This window comes from Helicoverpa zea, chromosome 19 (genome assembly GCF_022581195.2).
Source record: "Helicoverpa zea isolate HzStark_Cry1AcR chromosome 19, ilHelZeax1.1, whole genome shotgun sequence".
NCBI lineage: Eukaryota > Metazoa > Arthropoda > Insecta > Lepidoptera > Noctuidae > Helicoverpa > Helicoverpa zea.
In genome coordinates, this window is record NC_061470.1 from 1,644,075 (window position 1) to 1,667,478 (window position 23,404).

Below are 23,404 nucleotides of genomic sequence, written 5' to 3' on the forward strand. Positions count from 1 at the left end.
TTTCTATACAATATAAAGGAAAAATATTGTTTGTAATGGATAAACTCAAAAACTAACGGACCAATTTAAAAAATCCTCTCACCTTTAGAAAGCTATATTTTCTGTGAGATAAATAGGCTATATTCTATCCCGGTACGGGCAGTAGTTCCCACGGGACGCGGGTGAAACCGCGTATATCCACATCTATTAAACCAATGGTCTACTAAATAATAATGGTTTTGGTTTTCGCATGAATGATTTAACAGGTTATTATAGAAGGAAAGATTTCCTTAATGAAAACTAACAGCCAGTGAATTTATAGCCGACAGACAGTTTGAAATAATTAAGCAATAGTTAAATTGATTGGCAATTAATAACTATATTTAACTAACGAATCGAAGTTGTTAAGTGGAGGGTTGTCGCTTTTTACGAAATAAAAGATATTTAAGATACGAATAGTACAAAGTTGAGTGTTTGTTTGGTTTCAAAACATTGTTATCAGTCTTCATTCATGATTTCTCAGCATGTTTATAGGGGAATGTTTTTATTTTTTCTATTAGTAATTTTTACTTGTTTAACATTTGATAATATTTCTCATGGTCGACTTTCTTTTGTAATTTTCTAGAAGTCGTATCTTTGAGAAAAAATTGTAAATCAAAAAAGCAAACTAGCAAATTGTATAGCCTAATTTACTTTTTGTGATCAGTGTATAAATGAATTTTTGTATAAATGAATAATATCTCGATAAAAAAGCCTAGAAATCTACAATTTTAGGCCTCATTAAGCATGAATGAAAATAACGTAATGTATATTAATTTTCATCGCTATTTTCTAGACTTTATTTCTAGACTTTCATTTACAATCATGTTTCAAACTAAATAAGATGTATGTAGTTCTTACAACTTAAAATATACTAACATATAATTTAAATATATAAACTACTTATACTTATTTACTTGATCACCTTATTTCAAATGACTATTTATTAAACTAAGTTCTTGTTACTCAATAGGACATCTGACTACATTTCATTACTACTCTTTAAACTAAACTACAATAATTATTAACTACTTATATATATCTTACAATGTTCTATATTTAAATGTAACTGTAGGGTGTCAACCTCGGTGCGCACGCGCCGACAGCGGTTTTATGCGTCTGCGCAGTCCGCGCGCCGAGCATATCCGAACGCGATGTATAGTCGGCATAAATTAAATAGGGTTTTTATTTTATTTTAATGAAAGCACTATTAAAAAAAAGACAAACATCCGTATTGATAACTGATTTTCTAAATTCGGATAAAAATATTTTTGGTAGAAAGGTCTATTGTTTATAATGTTTTTTATTGATACATATGTATAAACAACTAAAACATGAGATGTGTTAATTTTTTTATCAATGACCTAAGATCATTATCATGCCAAACTGTAGAATGTATCTGCGACTAAACCATTATTATAACAACTTATGTATATCAATGCAAATGAAAATACGTTCATGATAATAATTTATTTTCTATTCACAAAATTCACTTGTTAACGCTACTGCTTGTGAAACTAGGATCATACTTTACTCATTTAGGTGTTGAGTGAGAATATCTCGGCTTTTCGTGAAGTTATTCGATTAGCCGCATGTTCGCTTTATTAGATAAATTGTATCGTAAATTGTGCAGATTAGAGATGCTATCTGTATGCGAAATTATGAATTTTAGAGACAAAATTGCTTGAGATATAATTGAATAAATGTTCGACGACCTCAATGGCGCAATGGTCACCATGCCGGACTGTCGAACCCGAAGGTCCCGGGTTCGATTCCCGGTTCGGTCGATATTTGTGTGATAAGCATGCATGTTGGCCGTGGTCTGGGTGTTACAATATGTATTTGTACATATGTAGCTATATGTAGTTTATCAGTTGTGTTAGCACATAACACAAGTTAATTAATAACTTACTACGGGGCTAACCAACCGTGTGTGAAAAGTTGTCCTGACATTATTTATTTATTCAAAAAATGTGAAAAAAAGTCGTGGTGGCCTAGTGAGCAAAGAACCAACCTCTCAAGTATGGGTAGTAGTAAGAGAACTAGTGCCATTGCGACTTTTCTAAGTTTGTGTGTACTTTCAAAGTAGGTATATCTTGGACACCAATGACTGTGTTTCGGTGGCATGTTAAACTGTAGGTTCCGGCTGTCATTGAACATCCTTGGCAGTCGTTACGGGTAGTCAGAAGTCAGTAAATCTGACACCATTCTTACCAAGGGGTATTGGGTTGCCCGGGAACTGGGTTGAGGAGGGCAGACCGGCAGTCGCTTCTTGTAAAGCACTGGTGCTCAGCTGCATCCGGTAAGACTGGTAGCCGACACCAACACAATTGGGAAAAGGCTCGGAAGATGAAGATGATGATTTTATTTTACTTATTATTGCTCATAAAGCAAAAATACAAAGAAACATTTATTCAATCATATCTCAAAACACTTTTGTTTTAAAACACTAATGTTTGCTTTATGAGCATGGGGGTTAAAGTATTGGACAAAGTCAGAGTAATTAAGTAGTATGTTATGTGATATATTGCAATGATGTTCCATTGTATTGTTGACGTTTTTGTCGTTTTATGCAGTTTAACTGTTTTTAAAAGAAATACTTTACAAAAAAGTGAAACGGCTAAAAAATAAACTTTAAAAATAAATGTCCAAATTAATCTCAGTTAATTAAATTTCTTCTTTTCTTTCTTTCCTCAACTAAATTGCCTGTTATTATCAGTTAAAAGCTGTCTACAAAATCAATCAACTGATGAGGTTTTTATGTTGGGATAAATTTTTAGGAACACGCTATGGTCAGGATTTTTATATACTAGATTTCCAAAATTCTTGACTCATATTTTTGAAACATAACAGGAAAATATGAATGTAGTCATACTTTACGTACACCTCTAACTTTTCGCAGAAAAATATACATGAAGACATTTTATTTTAACATGCCGCGTTCAAACTAACTACCTAATTACATTACCCTCGCAATATTAATATGGTTACAACTATATTGTTTTAATAACCCTGTCAAACTGCTTTAATATAGGCTGCGATTGAGGCAAGTAGGGTAAACGTAACTGTTCTCGGTACAGGGTAGCTGCGCCAGGTAGCGGTGTTCTCGCCGTTATTGCGCGCGATTGAATGCTCGGCTATCATTCTTATTTGTAGCGGCCGTTTTTTGTTTTGTATGTGTAACAATTTATGTAAGGTTTGAAGCTGTAAAACTAGTGTTATTTCTTATTCGAAAACATAGATCAGGTGAAAATGTCAATGTTTATTTAACTTTTAAGGACTTGATTATATACATAGGTGTATTTTTTTTTGTTCGCTCGCCAACGACTTTTAACACTATACAGGAATGAATTTTAAGCAGTGCGCAAAAAAAAACTAGTGGTCCAGAATCGTTAACAGAACATATCTGCATCATCAGTAAAAAAATTTTTTTCATTCTTTTGTCCGCCCTAAAATCAGCAAAATATGGATACCAACTATTCTTACGCGCGCCGAGCGGAGCTCCGTCAGCAAACCGGTTTCGCGTTGCCGCCGTGCTACTGTGACGACTGTGACCGTACAATCGGTTACAAAATAAACATATTTCGATATCAATAACTTTTCTTTTTTGTACTAAAACACTACAAAATAAAAATATACGTATCTATAAAACTTATTTCACTATAAGTTGACAAAGTTTGCGCACTGGATAAAATTCATTCCTGTATGTATTTTCAAATATGAAACTTATCATATACCTAATCTACTGTCGCATGACTGATGTAGGATAAATAAGAAAAAAAATACAAACTTTTTAGATAAATAAATTGATATAAACCAAAAAAAAATATTGATTTTTATTTACAAAACCAATTTAAAAATAAGCAATGAAACAATAACGTTTTCTAAAATACATAGGCAGCATAAAGAAAGATTTTAATTATAGTAGAATAGAGCCTAACAAACGAAACTACAGCAAATCTAATTACTTATAGTAGAAAGGCGTTTGAATAAATATCAGCTAAACGTATCGCTTACGTAAACTGATGAAATACGGAATACTTTCCCGTTACTTATTTATCGCTCAGTGTTTACAGATAAAGGCTGATTTCGTGTTTAAGGGTGTTTCATCATAGGTCTATTTAAATTACCGTCTATGGGGGATCGTCAGAAAAGGTAAAAAATATTGTGGTTTAAGTACATGTAGGTAAACTTGGTTTATATGTTCAAAAAGTTTTCTATTTTTTCCGACTAATAGCCGGTTTCTTATCACCCTTATCTGTAGTTTATCTATTCATTTCGAAGGGAAAGTCAATAGATAAACTGCCAATGAAGGTGCTCAGAAACCGGCCATAAGTGATTCATATTTGGGTTGGAATATAATACTTTCCGACCGAACCAATTTTAATGGATTTTAATTGGTCTCTATATTAGGAGGTCTGAGAGGCATTTCCATGATAGGCTTGCCCAGGTAGCTGGATCGAGGAGATCGCTCCATGTAAAACACTGGTACACAGCTGCATCTGGTTGAGCCGGCTTTTCACTATGGGATATAATACTTATAATATATCCTGAGATATAGGTAATATTGTATCGCCCGACATACATTTTTCCCTGTGCTATAATATATTAAGTACATCCCAAACTATAAATATTTTTTGAAATGTATGACGAGCGATAAAATATTATATCTCAGGATGTAGTATATTATATCCCATAGTGAAAAGCCGGCTTTAGACTGGGAGCCGACCTATAAAGAGTTGGATAACAAACTAGGTAGATGACGCATGAATATGGTCTCCAGAAAAGGTTGCCCACTTGGTTTTTACAGTTTCCCGCAAAATTATTCATATCAATAACCAATATTGGTACATATTTGAAATACCGATCTAGCATGAACCCGTTAGTCAGTTTACTTACTAAGATGACGCGCGTTTCAAGTAAGAGCGTGCGCACACTACAAAATTTTGAGTCGGTCTGAACAAATACCTGATCGTTGTTACGTGTGTACTTCCATTCATTTTTATACTGATTTATGAGCCCAAAACAACTATCGGCCGACTAAAAGCTTGTAGTTTGCGCACGCTCTAAGTACCAAACGAAACAAAAGACGGTCAAGTTATAAGCAATTAACATACCTCACACGTTTTGTATGAAAGTTATGTATAAGTATAAGCACATTATTTTAGGTACATGTATATTTTTTTTTTACATATTAATATTTTTGGTATCGTGCAAGATTTCTTTTTCTGTATTTATGTTAAAATTTTTCGAAAAAACGAATGAATATATGGATAGCTACATTATCTATTACCAAGTTGAAAAATCCATTAAATCCACCGTGACTATTACTATGATAAAATTTGTTCCATTTTTATTTTTATTATTATGATTTATTGCTTGCAGAAATGCTTTTTTTTTCAATTTATTCTTGCAATGTTTCCAGTATATTCAATGGAATTTTCTTACTTACTTTGGACCAGTATGTAGATGCAGCCATGTGGTAACACAACAATTAAGCCTTACGTGGTTTTTAGACCTACAATAACACTGTGCTATAATAATGTATTCCCTAAAAAACCATTCATCAATATTACCTATATGGTCAATTTTGCAAAATTAATACCATAAACTCACTTATTGACTGTTGTGTGCAAACAGTTCACTTGACTACAACACAGCATCTTATCTGTGCGATCTCACGCAACTTGTGAGAGTGCCGGTATTGTTCTAGCTTATCTGTTAAACTGGTGTAAATCTGTAATGTTAATCAGTTAAGTGTTTGTCAATAGCTTCAGTACATAGATTTTTGGTTTTCGTTAAAGAGCAAGAAGAATTTGATAGTACTTAAAGTGCTAGTTAGAAAAAGAAACAGCCCTGTTACTGACATTTATGTTTAAGGATACAGCTGAAGAGTTCGTTTTTTCGAACTCGTTAATCTCCAGAACTACTGCGCCGATTTGAAAAACTCTTTCTGTGTTCGATACCCTATTATCGAGGAAGGACATAGGCTCTCCTCTCCGGGTTCGTGCAGAGGTTCCCACAGGATACGGTCGAAACCGCTGGCAGAAGCTAGTCTATTATACATAACTTAAATAAAGTTTCGTTTCAAATTCCATGAAATAGTTAAATAAAGTTAACAATGAAAGTGAAACGTAACATTCGCTATTCTGTAATGCACGTGCCGAGTAAAAGGTCATAGAATAGTTTTACTTTACATGGTTTTGTAGTTTGCCACGAGTTACCAAAAACATTTGTTAAGCCGTGCTTCAATGTTTAAATTATTATTTTTATTTATGTTTTACTACTAACGATAGTGAAAACGTGAATAGAAATGTCGCTTAATCTAGTTTACGTTTTTATTTACAAAATATTGAAAATCTTGTGATTTCTTTGCATCAAATAAAATGTGTAATCAGTAACCCCCTTACTTATAAAATCTCTAATCACCTTCTAAGCAACGTTTTAACTAATCACTACTTAAAGTCTTAAACATTGATTAAGTGTTAGTTAAGACATACTTAAGCAACGTTTATAAGTAAGAATTTTCTTAAGCAGCCTTTTAGTATTACTTATATTTAATTCACGTTTATAAGTAAGGCTGTAAGTATCCAAAATTGGTTGAATAACTAAGAAAACAACTATAGCGTAATTCCTTACTTGTATTCCTTTTGTGCAAAATAAGGAATAATTTCATTAGTTCCTTCATTTCATTTTACGAAGCTACATGAAAATCATGGAGTGGTGGTATTTAATTAAAAAAGAGGTCACCTACAGCCTCATTTAAATACCTATTCATGCTTTTTAATTTTAAGGAAAACCGCAACAAGTCTACAATAATATTAAAATTGAAATTAAAACTGTTAATCCCATTAAGCATTTAAAAATCACCAATTTTAATGAGTCTAGCCGACTGTTAGGTTTTAAACGTGACCTTTACTTTGTTATAAATCTGAATTATTTACGATTGCGGATGTCATCGTATTAGTTTAACGATTGCACTGATAGACACGCTAATTGTGTCCTTGGATTTTAGTTTTTAGGGTTGCCATAAGTTAAAATATGTTGAAGAATTGAATTTATTTTAAATGAAATCCACGAGTGGGAATATTACATATCATATTTAAATATAATTTTTATGCATATTTATTTGTTTATTGCCCAGTCATTCTATTTTTGAGTAGAAATACGGCTTGACATAAGTCAATAAAATTTTGTAATTATGAAGGTTGGATTAAATTAAAATTAAATAGTACATTAGCTAAGATTCACAGTAACATTAGATAGAAATATTTACTTAAAAATACGAATACGCTGGGAACGATTAGTTAATGAAATATTTTGACACCCCTATCTCGATTCCATTCTAAAATCGTAGACTTATCAGCCTTGATGCTAATAAATGCATTGATTTAATTAGAATTAGTTAAACTCGTACAAATTATACCGCAATGCGGTTGACATTTAACGGTAATTAATATTGATGAAAAATTGATGCGCTGATGATTTCTGATCATCTTAAGAATAGATTCAAATATTATTAAACGACAAAAAAGCTAGAAAAAAGCAATAGTTTCCTTAAGAAAACCGTGAGAATTTCGTAACCTCAATAAAAACATCAATCTTAAATAAAAATACTTACAATATTTTGGGTCCAAAAATTGCTTTTCAACATATTTATTTATTTATTTGCATCAGGCATCTGAGGCCCATATAAAATACAATACTTAAATATAATAACATTAAATTATAATACACTAATACATAATATATAGGTAACTTAAAAACTAATATATACAACATGTAACTTAATTAACGCACATCCTGAAATTAGTTTGTTCAGAATCGTTTACTGAATCGATTTATATCATTTTTGATATAGGTAATCTTTTCCCAAAAATAATTAAAACTACGGAAATTATTGTCATATTAACCCTGTACAGTCAAAACAAATTCAAATAGACCGTAACTCAAAGTAATAAGACTTCGTGTATTGTCGGCTTTTTCCGTAGTTTCGTTATGTTGTGTCGAGTCGAGAGGCGCGCGGCGCGATATTTGCGTGCGTGGTAGTATGACCAAAAAGTTCTCCAAGTTAGTAAATAACAATGCATATACATTTTAAATTAAAAATTCAGTGTATGTATTATGATTATAACATAATATTCTAATTGGGGTGTTTGAGGGTGTGCGTTAATTACGTTACATGTTGTGTAACTAACATAGCTTTGCACATTACGCTTACATAAAACAATTGAAAAATTAAAACCAATGAGATGCAAATTGAATTGATTCAGATAATTTCATTATATCTGAAACATTGGCTTAACCTACCTATATACCTTTCTCTTTACCATACTTCTTATTTGTAAACTACGTATCGAAATTAATCCGTAGTTAACACACATGCAGACAATACACAGAGAATGTAATTTTGGTCACAACTGCGTTTCGGCACCGTTTTTTAGTCTTTTAAGCATAAGTACATCCTTTTCCAATGTAAAATACTTAACGAAAAATTGTACATACTTAGTACAACCACTTTTATATACGTATAAGTATTTCAGTAATTTCAAATTAAATAACTGATATTTTTCTTATTCCTAGTTTTCATCATTTCCACCCTGTAAACCCTAGTAACGTAATAAGATAAGTAAACGGCGTAATATTTATCATTTTGAAAAGTTTAAATTAATATTTATTTATTTTATTTTAATAGATATTTTTTTGTTTTTTATTTCAGTATTTCATATGTTTTTTTTTGTAATTTTAAATGTTAAAAAATACAGAATATAATTTGATTGAAATAAATGCACATTGGAATGCATGTTTTATTGAATACCTATCTGAAATCTTGTATCTTACTGTGACATCACCTTGAACTCGTGTTTTTTTGGTCACATGAGAAGTCAATTTTAGAATAATAACTGTGTCATCCTTTGACAAATTAATTGGTTTCAAATAATTATGTTTAGGAACATTATTAACTTACAGAACGAACATTTATTCTTATTTTATCTGAGTAACCACTACTAGAGCTTAATCAATAACCATGTATCTACCTATTAATATTTTCAGCTCTTTACAACTTGCCAAACATCGACGATGCGATGCTTTTAAAGTATGTATATAAAGTAGTATTTCTATACAAACCAATTTGTATATGAGTGCCATATCCCTGCACTTTAGAAAAATGCGTTTTTGTGAAAGTGGTGTATCTTGGCCAATTTGTGGTCATCGCAGGATATGCGGCCATTTTGTCTCCTGCCTCACAACCACGCAATTATTTAAAAAAATGTGGTTTCAATGTTATATTTTACAGTTTAGATGATGAAGATGAGACTTTACACTTATTGGTTACCAAGGAATGAATAATGTAAGGTCATTTATTACCCAGCAAGGTACTATATTTTAGAAATTCTTAAATTCTTATTCAATAGGATTCTATAATTTAGGAAGTGATTTAATAATAACCGAATTTCAAGAGTATTATGTACTCTGTGATTTCAAGACACTTTCGTTTTCATACCAGATTTTTATTTCTATGTATTTTTAAATATTCTTTATATTTATTTATTCATATAATTTTTATATATTGTTCCAGGTGGTCTGGATAGTTGGTGAAGGTGTGTCAAAATGCTAATAACTATTGGGCCCAAGGCCCACCGACTTCAAAAGACGTAAGTACATTCAATATACTTTTAGTGAACTATTACTATTGAATTTAAATCGAAACTTACTTGTGCAGTTGGAATGATAAGATCTTCAATTTATTTAAGTTAATTCGGCAATTATTGTTATCTTTTTACAAGTTATTTGATTCTAAACTGAAAGAAGTAATTTGCAACGGTAAAACGTTGTCTTATTTTTAAGCTATATAATATAAGATCAAATTAATCATTCGTGGCATAGTTTAATCAGTGATTTAGTATGCAAAAATGTTAGATGGTTTATGATAAAAACAAGATTGAAATCGAGAGTAAAATTAAAGACTTATTAAACTAGTTTGCCTTATGAATAGTGGTAATACATCACTTAATATAAAACTACTGTTATAAATGCGTTTCTATATAAGGATGCATGTTGGTATGTGTTGGTTCCTCCAACGAAAAAATTCTGAATAAGTTTAGCAGTATTACGTATTACCTATAGCTTATGTACATCCGAATAACTTATAGACTTTATATCCGTAAGAAGTTTCCTCGGGATGCTGGTGAAACTGTGGGTTGAAGCTACTAAAACAATAATTTAGTTAGAAGAAACGGCATGACGCTAATTATACTATTTGGAAAGTGTTTGCTTTTCGTTAAAATAATTACTAATGTAGATTTGAGTCATAAATATGTTGAAATAAACTATTTTATTTTGTCATAAGTGAAAGCACTTGATTCTAAACTTATTGGAAGCTGCATTTCTTTCCACTGTCAATAATTGGATTTATTTTAAAGAACTGGTTTGAAGCGGATTTTGTCAGTATTGACTGGATATTTTCTTGTAAGATCTATTTAATTTATTCGTTAAGCTTTTTTTCTCTTTATTATGTTTATATGTATATGTAAATAAACAGCTTTCTCAGATATTTCTAGAGCCTCTAAATATATTTATTTACCACGAGTCAATGACAGTCACAAAAATCTGTGTTGCACACATTTAAGAAAATATGTGAGCTACTGACGATAGTTTTGATTCTCCACAGATCAATTTTTTTATTGACGAAAACCTTATAAAACTTCGTTTTTGAGTGTATCTCAAACGGATATAATTTGTAGGTATCATTTTCATTCACCATAAACATTTTCCAATGTTTTGACAAGTTACTAGCAAATTAACGCTTATTATCTATCTAAATAGATAAGAACTGAAAATATAATGTATAGAAGTGACAACCATTGTCGGAAATAGGCAACAGCATCTCCGAAGTTAGAAATATCCCATACGGGATGATATATTAGGTCGGGCCGTGTCCGGGCTTTTACGAAATTCTAAAGACGAGCGTCGTTTGAGGCCCGGACGGGCCACGGATCATGCACTGTGTACCTAATATAAACTGCTTCATACAAAATGTATGTAACGTTTCACATCCGTGCCCCGTACGAGCCACGTACACGGCACGGCCCGGCCTAATATAAATCATCCCTACTGCGCTCACCAACACGCGTGCCCAGCGCGGTGAGTATGGGCAAATACCACCAGCTTGAGGGAGGCCTTTTTCGATCAGTGGACGTTTTTAGTGTCAAATTAAAAGAAGTCTTCATTCCTAAGAACACTAAAGACAGTAAAAATAAAAGATTACCTAAAATACTTGATATTGAATAATTAGTCAAACATATTTAAACATGTCTATGCATATTCAGAATTCTAATTTACTTTGCGTAATAAAATCAATCAAACACGCGAATGACTCCAATTAGTGAAAAATCGTCAAAAGTTGATTACACTTAATTGCAGAAAAACGGAAGGACTCTTGTACATTCTAATTGATAATAGTGACAGCAAACTATTACACTTGTTTATTGATACGTGAAGGGGTTATTTTTCGTAAATGTAAGTGTACTTGCGTTTTCGCGAAATCTTTATCTACATTAATATTATAAGACCGATATCGCTAGACCGATTTGAAAAATTCTTTCACTATTGGAAAGTTACATTACTCCGGTGAACATAAGCTATATTTTTATCCGGTTACGGAAAGAGGTTCCTCCGGGCCGCGGGAAAGCAACTCTCTTTGTCTAACTTCGCCCATTCTTGCTAAAACTATTGAACCAATATCTATGAAATTTGGTACACAAGTAGCCTAGAGCATCGAATACGATATAGATATACTTTACTTTTGTCCTTTTTGCAGAAAGTACTTTCCTCTGGACGTGGTTGAAACTGCTGGGCGAAGCTAGTATCAGAAATATGTATCATCAAATAAATATACTGTGGTGAACCCACAATTGTTTAGATGCCAATCCACGTTCGAGTCATAAACTCTTTCCTCGCATTCTTGCCTTTATATACTTGCGGTCATTTTTATTGGCACGAAGTGTAGGCACTGGAGAGGTTTTACTTCAATGTTTTTAGTTTCATAGCTGGTTTAAAATATTGTACATATGTTTTCTCCGTACCTACTGTGCATGACGTAATCATTTTCATGGAAATGCCATTTAGAAGGCTTTAGTACTTACCTAAATTCTCACTAATCGAACCAGGCATCAACTATTTTTTAACATAAATATAGATAAATAATGATATTTTTTCGTTTTTAGTTATGATGTAAAAACCCCTTTTTATCATTTATTTTTTAAACCCAGTTCAAAATACCTTTATTCATTAACACACATTTAACGTCTAAAGATTTAAAAATCAGTAAGTTATTTAGACGTAAGCAATTGTTCTAAATATTTCCAAAGCCACAAGAAACGCCCACTTGTGTAAAATGAACGTAAAACATTAACTCTAGTTACCTAAATAGTGCAAAACAAAGTTACCGGTTTCCGACATAAACGCTACTAAAGCAGCTATTATATGTACGCAAAAACCAGTTATTACGGATCTATCGATCAATCGATCAATCAATCGTAACGATTATAATCGATTAACTTGTCTGCGAATGCAAGCGATCCCTGAGTTAGGAAACGAAGTCTTTGTAATGTATAACTACTTAGCACCTATCAGTAAAAATGTTAATTTTGAAATAATGTTTCATGACTACGATAGGATTATTGGATTATTATTATTGGTCTAGTGGGCAACCTCTCAAGTATGAGGGCGCGGGTTCGATTCCAGGTCAGGCAAGTACCAATGCAACTTTTCTAAGTTTGTATGTACTTTCTAAGTATATTTTAGACACCAATGACTGTTTCGGATGGCACGTTAAACTGTAGGTCCCGGCTGTCATTGAATATCATTGGCAGTCGTTACGGGTAGTCGGAAGCCAGTAAGTCTGACACCAGTCTAGCCAGGGGTATCGGGTTACCCGGGTAACTGGGTTGAGGAGGTCAGATAGGCAGTCGCTTCTTGTAAAGCACTGGTACTCAGCTGAATCCGGTTACACTGGAAGCCGACCCCAACATATTGGGAAAAAGGCTCGGAGGATGGACTACGATAGGATATTAATTATCCGACTTTCCAAAAAGGACGAGCTACTTAAGGATGTTTTGTTTACTCATAATTCCTGGTATTAGTACAGTTTATAGAATGTGGATAATAATAGTAGCAATTTTCCGTTCCCAGATTAAATATCTTAATGTATTTGCTGCGTTGATATTAAACTTTTTAATTTCATCATTTTTTAATTTTGTTAGTGTGTATAATTAGGTGACAAGCACGCTAATTTAGGAAGTTTTTTGGACTTTGATTTGGGACTAAAACTCCAAGACATTTTCGATTATCAGAGCTACTTATGGTAACTCTTTCGAATCGAACATTTCGTTAGCCCTCAGCCCTATACCTAGGGCCTGAAGAAATGCTACAGATGTTCTTAAACAAAGGTTCCTGATTTAAAATTAATTATAGCTACTTTGTCCTCAGATGGTGACGTGCGACAACGCAAGCGCGCCTCTAGGCGGGTTCCGCCTGGGCCCGCGCGACGACGACGCGAGCCGACGTGCGCGCGCGCCGTCCGTCTCGTCGCTCTCCTACAAGCACAAAATAGACGCCTTGTTCGACGACTCGCGCTCTGTAGCGAGCAACCAGTACGCGCCTGTGCATCATCTTGAAAGAGATTCTAAGGTGAGAAGATTTTTGATAGGTCCACTCGATGCTATCAAGTGCCTAAGGGTTGTGGCAAAACTCATTCTGGAGGCATGAGAGCAAGAGAGTAAAGCTCATCATGCTTCGCAGAAAAGGGAGGATCCTTCGACCGGACGATCGGACCGGGCTACTGTTCGACAGTATATATTCACTTTGCAAGTGAACACTGCTTGTGCGATGCAGGTTAGTTCGTCTTACAATGTGTAGATAGCGCTGTAAGTTGTAGTACCGCTACATCATCATCATCTCCCGAACTATGTCGGAGTCAGGCGGGTTCCGCCTGGGCCCGCGCGACGACGACGCGAGCCGACGTGCGCGTGCGCCGTCCGTCTCGTCGCTCTCCTACATGCACAAGATAGACGCCTTGTTCGACGACTCGCGCTCTGTAGCGAGCAATCAGTACGCGCCTGTGCATCATCTTGAAAGAGATTCTAAGGTGAGGCAAATGTAGAAGAAAGGGCAAAAAAAAGGGTCTGGGCCCAACGTTTGCCCAGCAGTGGGAGTAGTTCCAGAGGGCTCCTTAGTGCAATCAGTACGCGCCTGTGCAGCATCTTGAGAGAGATTCTAAGTTGAGGCGTATATTGAAGTTTGAAAGGTCCACTTGACAGTAAGCCTAAGGTTTAGGGGTCACAAACATTGAAGAAAAGAAGGTCCTCTTGACAGTAATCCTAAGAGTGGCGGCACTTGTATAAGCTCGAAGAGGGATCAGTATGTATTGCCGGATCATCATCATCACTATCAGCCTTTTCATCGTCCCACTGTTGGGCTGCGGCCTCTTCTCACACAGAGAAGGATTGAGCGTTAATCACCACGCTTGCTCAATGCGGGTTAGTGATTTCAGTCTTTATAGTCCAGGTTTCGAGCTGTTTTGTTTCACCTTTAAATCAGTCATTGGTGTCCAAGATAGCGTATTTACAGTATATACATGGCTAGTACGCAAGCGTGTGAAACTAGTCGCGAATAGATTGGAATTCACTTTTTATACAAAGTCTTCCGATGTATACAGCAGCAGTATGCAAATACTCGCATATATTTTGTAGTGGCCAAAGTATCTTGCTTTGTTCCATAATATACAGTGCTAGTCCGCATGCAAACTAATCGTGTAGGTATACATTGGAATAGGCGCGAAAAACTACGATTCCAATCTATTCGCGAGCAGTAGCATGCTCGCCATTTTGACTAAAACACGACCTAGCATTTAATGTTGATTTAAATGTTAATAATGCTCGTTCAATTAAAAAACATTGTATTAAAAATTGAAGTTAGTGACGAAAACGAATCGCTGCAAAACCGACTCCACATAGTCTTGTCTGCCCTACCCCTAGAGTGCAATTCAAAACCGCGTAGGCGCGGAGGGGCGAGGCGGCCTGCGAGCTGAGGCGCAGGTAGTTTTAACGCCCGCCCACGCGGCTGAGGCGCAAGCCGAAGCTGCGGTGGTGAGCGTGAAAACCATCTGCGACGATAAGCTCGCATGGGACCGCCGGAGCCCCGCAGCGCCGGAGCCGTGACAGAAGCTATGCTTGCTGCATGGTGCTTGCTTACATTTTAAACGTACTGAGTTAAAAAATTAGAAGCTTATTAAATATATTTTATGATGTCATTTAATAGTATTTTAGAAGTTTACTGTTAGAATGCCTGCTACAAAAGATGCTAAAAAATAACCATCATGCTGAGTTGTATTTAGAGTGGTTTACTTAGAAGATAACTATAGTGGCTAAGATAGTATTATTTAGATGCTCGTTAATTGTGGCTGACTTAATAATTTAGAAGGCAACATACATTTTTGTTTAATTAGCATTTTTAATAAACAAACTCAGATTCAAAGCCATTTTTATTTAATGCTTTACCTAATATAAATTTTGTACAGTTAAATTTGACCGTGTATAAATTGGAATGTTGCATGTGCACGTCTAAGCTACGAATTATACGCGAGCAGTACGCAAAATTCGTGTATACTTTGAAATCACAAATTAAAAAACAGCATTACAAAATATCAGCGAGCAGTTTCCCATGGATGCGTTTTGGCTATGTACACTCTGTAAATACGCTCCAAGATATACGTAGAAAGTACATACAAACTTAGACAAGTTGCATTGGTAGATTCTGACCCAGAACCAAGCCCACACAGTCGTACTTTAGAGGTTGCTTCTTTACTACCTACTGGGCCAACACAAGCCCAAACGTACAAAAGTAAACGTACTTTATATATGAACTCGTACATACAAATAATATTGTGACTGAACCGTATCTCACAAAAATCTGATCCGGTCATGTAACAGTGTAAACATAACGTTAAACGAACTAATAACGTTACTCTAGAAGTGGCATAATATTTAATGTCATATACACTTCCATTGTCACATCAGTGCGCAAGCGCACCTGCCATACAATTATGTAAAGTAGAAATTCTTACCGACACGTGTGCTGTGTGCCTTATGTAAAGGCTTCATAATAATAGAATCACATACAGTTATGGTAGTTAATGTTTCATAGATCAGCTGTATGGAGATTTTTATGCACAGTTAAGTTTTGTTTTCACATAGTTTAACATAGAACATACATAATCTTAACAAGTGTTATAATTTGAAGCTAGTGTTTGTGACGTTTATTTTATTTATTTTCTACACTTTGGTTGAAAAAGTTAAATTTGTTATTGTTGAATGAGAATCTGGATTCGTTTAAATGGATACTTTAGGGAAGCTAGATCACATAAATCGGCGAACACAGAACAGAAGAGAAAACAATTTGTTAAGTATAACGTTTTTGCAAAATTATTTAACTTTGAAAATAACATAAAACATACAAAGTAAATATAAACAAAATTGAGCCACTCATTATGAAATTTTTCAATAAAGGAATTACCATAACCCACAACATGATTGCAAGAGTATTAGAACAAGACGTACAGTTAACAAATACATATGTAAGACTGGTAACTATTGCTAAACAGAAGCTATGGTTGCAGATGGTGAAATGGTAATTAGTGGTAACCCTACTGTAATTATAATTACCTAGCATTTAATGTTGATTTAAATGTTAATAATGCTCGTTCAATTAAAAAACATTGTATTAAAAATTGAAGTTAGTGACGAAAACGAATCGCTGCAAAACCGACTCCACATAGTCTTGTCTGCCCTACCCCTAGAGTGCAATTCAAAACCGCGTAGGCGCGGAGGGGCGAGGCGGCCTGCGAGCTGAGGCGCAGGTAGTTTTAACGCCCGCCCACGCGGCTGAGGCGCAAGCCGAAGCTGCGGTGGTGAGCGTGAAAACCATCTGCGACGATAAGCTCGCATGGGACCGCCGGAGCCCCGCAGCGCCGGAGCCGTGACAGAAGCTATGCTTGCTGCATGGTGCTTGCTTACATTTTAAACGTACTGAGTTAAAAAATTAGAAGCTTATTAAATATATTTTATGATGTCATTTAATAGTATTTTAGAAGTTTACTGTTAGAATGCCTGCTACAAAAGATGCTAAAAAATAACCATCATGCTGAGTTGTATTTAGAGTGGTTTACTTAGAAGATAACTATAGTGGCTAAGATAGTATTATTTAGATGCTCGTTAATTGTGGCTGACTTAATAATTTAGAAGGCAACATACATTTTTGTTTAATTAGCATTTTTAATAAACAAACTCAGATTCAAAGCCATTTTTATTTAATGCTTTACCTAATATAAATTTTGTACAGTTAAATTTGACCGTGTATAAATTGGAATGTTGCATGTGCACGTCTAAGCTACGAATTATACGCGAGCAGTACGCAAAATTCGTGTATACTTTGAAATCACAAATTAAAAAACAGCATTACAAAATATCAGCGAGCAGTTTCCCATGGATGCGTTTTGGCTATGTACACTCTGTAAATACGCTCCAAGATATACGTAGAAAGTACATACAAACTTAGACAAGTTGCATTGGTAGATTCTGACCCAGAACCAAGCCCACACAGTCGTACTTTAGAGGTTGCTTCTTTACTACCTACTGGGCCAACACAAGCCCAAACGTACAAAAGTAAACGTACTTTATATATGAACTCGTACATACAAATAATATTGTGACTGAACCGTATCTCACAAAAATCTGATCCGGTCATGTAACAGTGTAAACATAACGTTAAACGAACTAATAACGTTACTCTAGAAGTGGCATAATATTTAATGTCATATACACTTCCATTGTCACATCAGTGCGCAAGCGCACCTGCCATACAATTATGTAAAGTAGAAATTCTTACCGACACGTGTGCTGTGTGCCTTATGTAAAGTCTTCATAATAATAGAATCACATACAGTTATGGTAGTTAATGTTTCATAGACCAGCTGTATGGAGATTTTTATGCACAGTTAAGTTTTGTTTTCACATAGTTTAACATAGAACATACATAATCTTAACAAGTGTTATAATTTGAAGCTAGTGTTTGTAACGTTTATTTTATTTATTTTCTACACTTTGGTTGAAAAAGTTAAATTTGTTATTGTTGAATGAGAATCTGGATTCGTTTAAATGGATACTTTAGGGAAGCTAGATCACATAAATCGGCGAACACAGAACAGAAGAGAAAACAATTTGTTAAGTATAACGTTTTTTGCAAAATTATTTAACTTTGAAAATAACATAAAATATACAAAGTAAATATAAACAAAATTGAGCCACTCATTATGAAATTTTTCAACCTACCAATAAAGGAATTACCATAACCCACAACATGATTGCAAGAGTATTAGAACAAGACGTACAGTTAACAAATACATATGTAAGACTGGTAACTATTGCTAAACAGAAGCTATGGTTGCAGATGGTGAAATGGTAATTAGTGGTAACCCTACTGTAATTATAATTACGATTTAACAAAAGACTGCCTTACCAGTGGTAGAACTTAAAACTATTGAGTACGTAATATCGGTTCCAAAGGTTGGATTGAAACTTGAGGTTTAAAATCTAGTGATGAAGAAATTGTAGTTTTTGTGATGTGTGACACATCCGTCCGTATTAAACTAGTGGTTTAAAAACACTTCAGACTAAAAGCACTAGGGATCTTTCTGTGACATAACAAATGAAGATCAGTTCAGCCGTTGGGGATCTACGATGTAACAGATAAACACACAGACAAACACGTTGAACTTAACACAAATGTAATAGGTTAATCAGTTGGGGAAAACAGGCATGATGCTGCGTTAGATTATAAGTCATGGTTAATTTAATATAATTGATGCTTTAATTTAGTATTCTAACAGAACGGAAACTACTATCCGTATTACGTAAATAACTTACACTGGACCTCAATCTTCTTAACATATAATAATGTATTTCCTAAGCTAATTAAGGGGTTTCACCAATTATTCTACAACACTTAAGTTCTAAATTATATCTGCCGGGGCTGCGGGATTGTTCGTAAGAGTTACCGCGGGCCTGGTACATAACGGACTTAAGAAGGAACATGGTGGGTTTTAGTCAGTAAGAGTCTGACACTCCCTCACCCTGCACCCATAGGACTCATTTGATGATTTCCCATAAAAAAATACTAAATTATATATTAGTCATAAGCTAGATTTTAATCGTTTGTGGACTGCCCATAAGTGCTAGATCTTTTATCTTCGTTAATCTAAATAAAGAGGTAAAGAGTATTAAATATAAAAGTTTCGCTCGTCAAACGCAGGCACGCCTGCACGGTCTACTTATGTCAAGATATACAGATATTGTTTACAAAGTCATACGCGGATATTCTTGTGTTAATTAGCATTAATTGATATTGAAAATTGTAATACGCGATATTTTGAAGGGAGGTTGAATTCTCCTTTTTTGCTATGAACAGTTGTCCGTTTTGGTGGATTAGCAATCACGAACAATCAGGGATATTCGTAATAAATTGTATTCATATACTGTTTCTTGTTTACAGGTAAATTCGACGCACGAAGGCAAAGTAACGATCTACGAAGATGACGACGGCTACTGTCAGAGCAAGATTAGCAATGCCAACAACACTGTGCAGGATCGCATAGAGCGCATGTTCGCGGACATGGCGGGCGAGTCCAAGCAGCTGGAGAGCATCGGCGTGCACCTGTTCAACGTGCACTACCTCGGCTCCACGCCCCTGCACAGCAAGGTCACCTCCCTCTCCGGCCTACAGACACCCCTCAGGGACCTCTACTTCACCTACAGAAGAAATTACCGCCATAAAAACGGCCTCAATGGGCGCCTAGAAATATCCAAAAGCGGACTCAAAGTCCGATATAAAGGAGACAAAGGCGATCTAGAACAACTCAACCCATTCCCCACCATAGCAGTATGGTCAGCCGTAAAGTTCGTCGTCCAACCCTCCGAGGATGATGACCACGATCTATGCTACGCCTTCCTGCCTCTTATCACCGATCCTGATAACATCGACCGACAAGCCCTTTTCAAAACTTTAGAGTCACCAGACAAAAAGTATATCCTCTCCCACAACGAAAACTCGCATTCACCCCTTTTCGCTGTAGTGATGAGGAAGATCGGCGTCGCGAAGCAACTGGAGTGTCATGGGTTTGTATGTCAGACGACAGAGGACGCTATCGTGATAGCGGCCACGTTATACAAATCGCTGATGGCGCACATGAGCCGGCAGGGTCACAATGACAAGAAGAAGCTGAAGAATCGAAACGGAGTCAGCTGTATGAGCGTTGGAAGCAGCATGTCGCCAAACGAAATACCTATCAGGCCGCCGCGCAAGAAGAGAAGCACGTCTTCCATGAGCGGCGACAGTGACCGAGCAGACGGGTTCTCTGCCTGCGAATCCTTCTCGGAGAAACACAAGTTGGAAAGGACGAAGAAGATCTCTTCAGAGAGCCTGCCGCGCCCTCCCCCACCTCCGTCGATCCATCCCGCCGATGTTAAGAGAATTACAGTTGAAGAAGTTAAAGCTAAACTGGATTCCATAAAATATAACGACACAAGTGGCAGCGATACGCAGGGCTCTAAAAAGTCCATGAAGAAACCTCAGAACCCTAGTCTCCGACAGATACAGAATCTGAAACACGTGCACAGTAGTGAATCGTCCGTTCGAAGTAAGGTTTCCGAGAAAATAGAACTGTTTAGAGAATTGGAACGAAGGAAAAATTTACAGAGACCACCGACTTTACCTCCTCCGATACCTATGAAGCCGCCTTCGGAAGCGCCGCCGGAGCCGCCCAAGGAGCCGTTGCGGAGAAGTCAGAGTGGACGCAAGTCGATCAACGAATCCGGCGACATATTGACAAAAGTGGCCATTCCTCGCTCGGGTAGCTTCCTCAACGCGGGCGGTCTGACTAGGTACAAGTCGATTGGACACAGGTATGTATTTCTAAATTGTTCTAGTGTATAAATCAAGTGTTGAAATTTCGTTCTTAGCAATTTCGTTGGTACGCATGAGCTGTTATTTCCTTTTACCTGCACGCTGACATCTTGAGTTTTTCACATGATCAATATGTTCGTTCAAATTGCTGTAACGAGAGGCGAATAGAGCGTGCTTAGTGGAGTGTTTCGAGCACTCGCATGCGAGTAATTGTGGCAACGCAACCGCGTCCGCTACATTCCTCTGATCCAATACGACGCCGAGTTATTTTTAACTATCATTACACTTGCAACATCCTTATTGAGAAAGCCAATGTACTCGGTTTTTTAATTATTACTTTTTTTTGTATTTTTTAAATGTTAATTTAAGCCTGACTGGCTGAAGCGCTAATGGGTAAAATTGAGCTCATATTAATCAAGATTTGAACTTTAATGATCTTTAAGCGATTCTAACTAATCATGCTGAAAGTGGTTTCACACGGTTAAGTAATAAAAAAAAACTTTTTTTATATATTAGTGACCTATAATACTGGTATATTATTTTTTAATTTCATTATGTCATGATTTAATAAAAATCTTTCGTTTTCAGAAATAACGGTAAAAAGGGAGGAGGTTCACCGTTAGGGTTCAATGAACTTTTTAATGAATTCAAAGTTCAGGAGAACTTGCATTCGATGGACGAGATCCTGAACGCCATAATAGACGCCGAAGGGATGTCCTTTAATGATCTGAAACCGATTTACAAAGAATTCCTACTGAAACTAGCTGTGACCTTGACGAAAGACGAAATATTTCAGCACAGCAAAGCGATCATGAAGAAACAGAAAAAGAAGATTTTAAGAAGAAATAGTATGTTTCAAAATAAGAGAAGAAAGATACTAAAAGGCGCGAGCGGATTACGAATGGTCTTCAGGTTACCATTCGGCAAAAATGTGAAGAGTAAAGAGAGCAAAAACCCTGGATCTTTAGACTTAGCTAAAGACCCCCTCTCCGAAAGTTCCGTATCTACCTCTAGTTACGATTTGCGGCAGTTTCGCCCCAAGGAGCCGATTCTACCTCCTCCAAAGCGCCAGCCTTCAAGACAACGACATTCCAAAAGATCAGACAAGATTGTCCATGTTTCAAAAAGAACTGGAAAGTCTAGACATGGGGAAAGGACGTCGACGTCAGAAGACTCAGACTTTCTTACCTTGAGTAATAGGCTAGGATGTCAGAATAGGAATAGTTCTAGCGGTTACGTGTCGTGTTCGGAATGTGAGTCGGAGAGCTGTGTAGACCGATGTTATTGTTCTCTGAAGGGAGGGAGCAAATCCAAATGTTATTGCTCCGTGATGCCACCTGAAGAGTCTGCGAAGTCCAGGCTTTTGAGCAAAAGCAGAAGCTGTAAGGAATGTGTAAAGTGAGTATCTCTTTGTAACTTTATTCACGACCAGCTTCCCCAAAATAGTTACTTTTTAATGATGATTACTTGGCAAGTTTTAATAGAAAATTAAATACTTGATTCATTGCGTTTAGTAGGTTTATAACAAGGTGTATGAAAACTTGCCAAGTAACATCATTAAAAAGTAACTATTTTTAACTGAGGTATGTGTATGGAACTTGGTACTTATTCAGATCTCACTTCTTTTATAGGCGAAGCATTCCCATATTATCGAACTTGGCAGTCTTTCACATTTTTGTTTTGGGTGGGTTTAATGATTACTTAAGTCACTCCTTACTGACAGATTCTCATAGAAAATCTGCACTAAGGAACGGCTTAAGTAACCATTGAATGTCTCTGAGTGTGTCCATTAGTATATAGGTAGACAAGGGGTAGGGTGGAAATGATCAGTATATAAGATTTGTTATAGATCCCAATAATGTAGTAGATGATGATTAATGATGCGAAGGCCTAATGGTCTGTTTTTGTAAATTAGGGTCAAATACTATTCATAATTGAAGCAATAATGAATGAGTTATGTATGAAGGTGAACTTTTCATGTTCTATCAAGTATGATGTTTTGCAAATGTATGAATGATATATGTACCCACCCAAAACAAAAATGTGAAAGACTGCCAAGTTCGATAATATGGGAATGCTTCGCTTATAAAAGAAGTGAGATCTGAATAAGTACCAAGTTCCATACACATACCTCAGTTAAAAATAGTTACTTTTTAATGATGTTACTTGGAAAGTTTTCATACACCTTGTTATAAACCTACTAAACGCAACGAATCAAGTATTTAATTTTCTATTAAAACTTGCCAAGTAACATCATTAAAAAGTAACTATTTTTAACTGAGGTATGTGTATGGAACTTGGTACTTATTCAGATCTCACTTCTTTTATAGGCGAAGCATTCCCATATTATCGAACTTGGCAGTCTTTA

General features: G+C 35.6%; 1 protein-coding gene across 3 annotated transcripts in view; it reads left to right on the forward strand.

Annotated features, from left to right (window-relative positions):
- Positions 1-23,404, forward strand: part of LOC124639498 — a 67,520-nt gene that overhangs the window by 37,937 nt on the left and 6,179 nt on the right. Inside the window, exons 2-5 of one of the 3 annotated variants that reach the window (XM_047176887.1) lie at positions 9,599-9,674; positions 13,510-13,710; positions 19,627-21,035; positions 21,625-22,434. In XM_047176887.1, coding sequence (XP_047032843.1) covers positions 13,510-13,710; positions 19,627-21,035; positions 21,625-22,434 — 2,420 coding nt within the window. In that variant the 5' untranslated portion in view covers positions 9,599-9,674. Of the gene's footprint in view, positions 1-9,587; positions 9,675-13,509; positions 13,711-14,047; positions 14,168-19,626; positions 21,036-21,624; positions 22,435-23,404 lie in introns of those variants that run through there. The other 2 variants (XM_047176889.1, XM_047176890.1) reach the window with 2 other exon arrangements.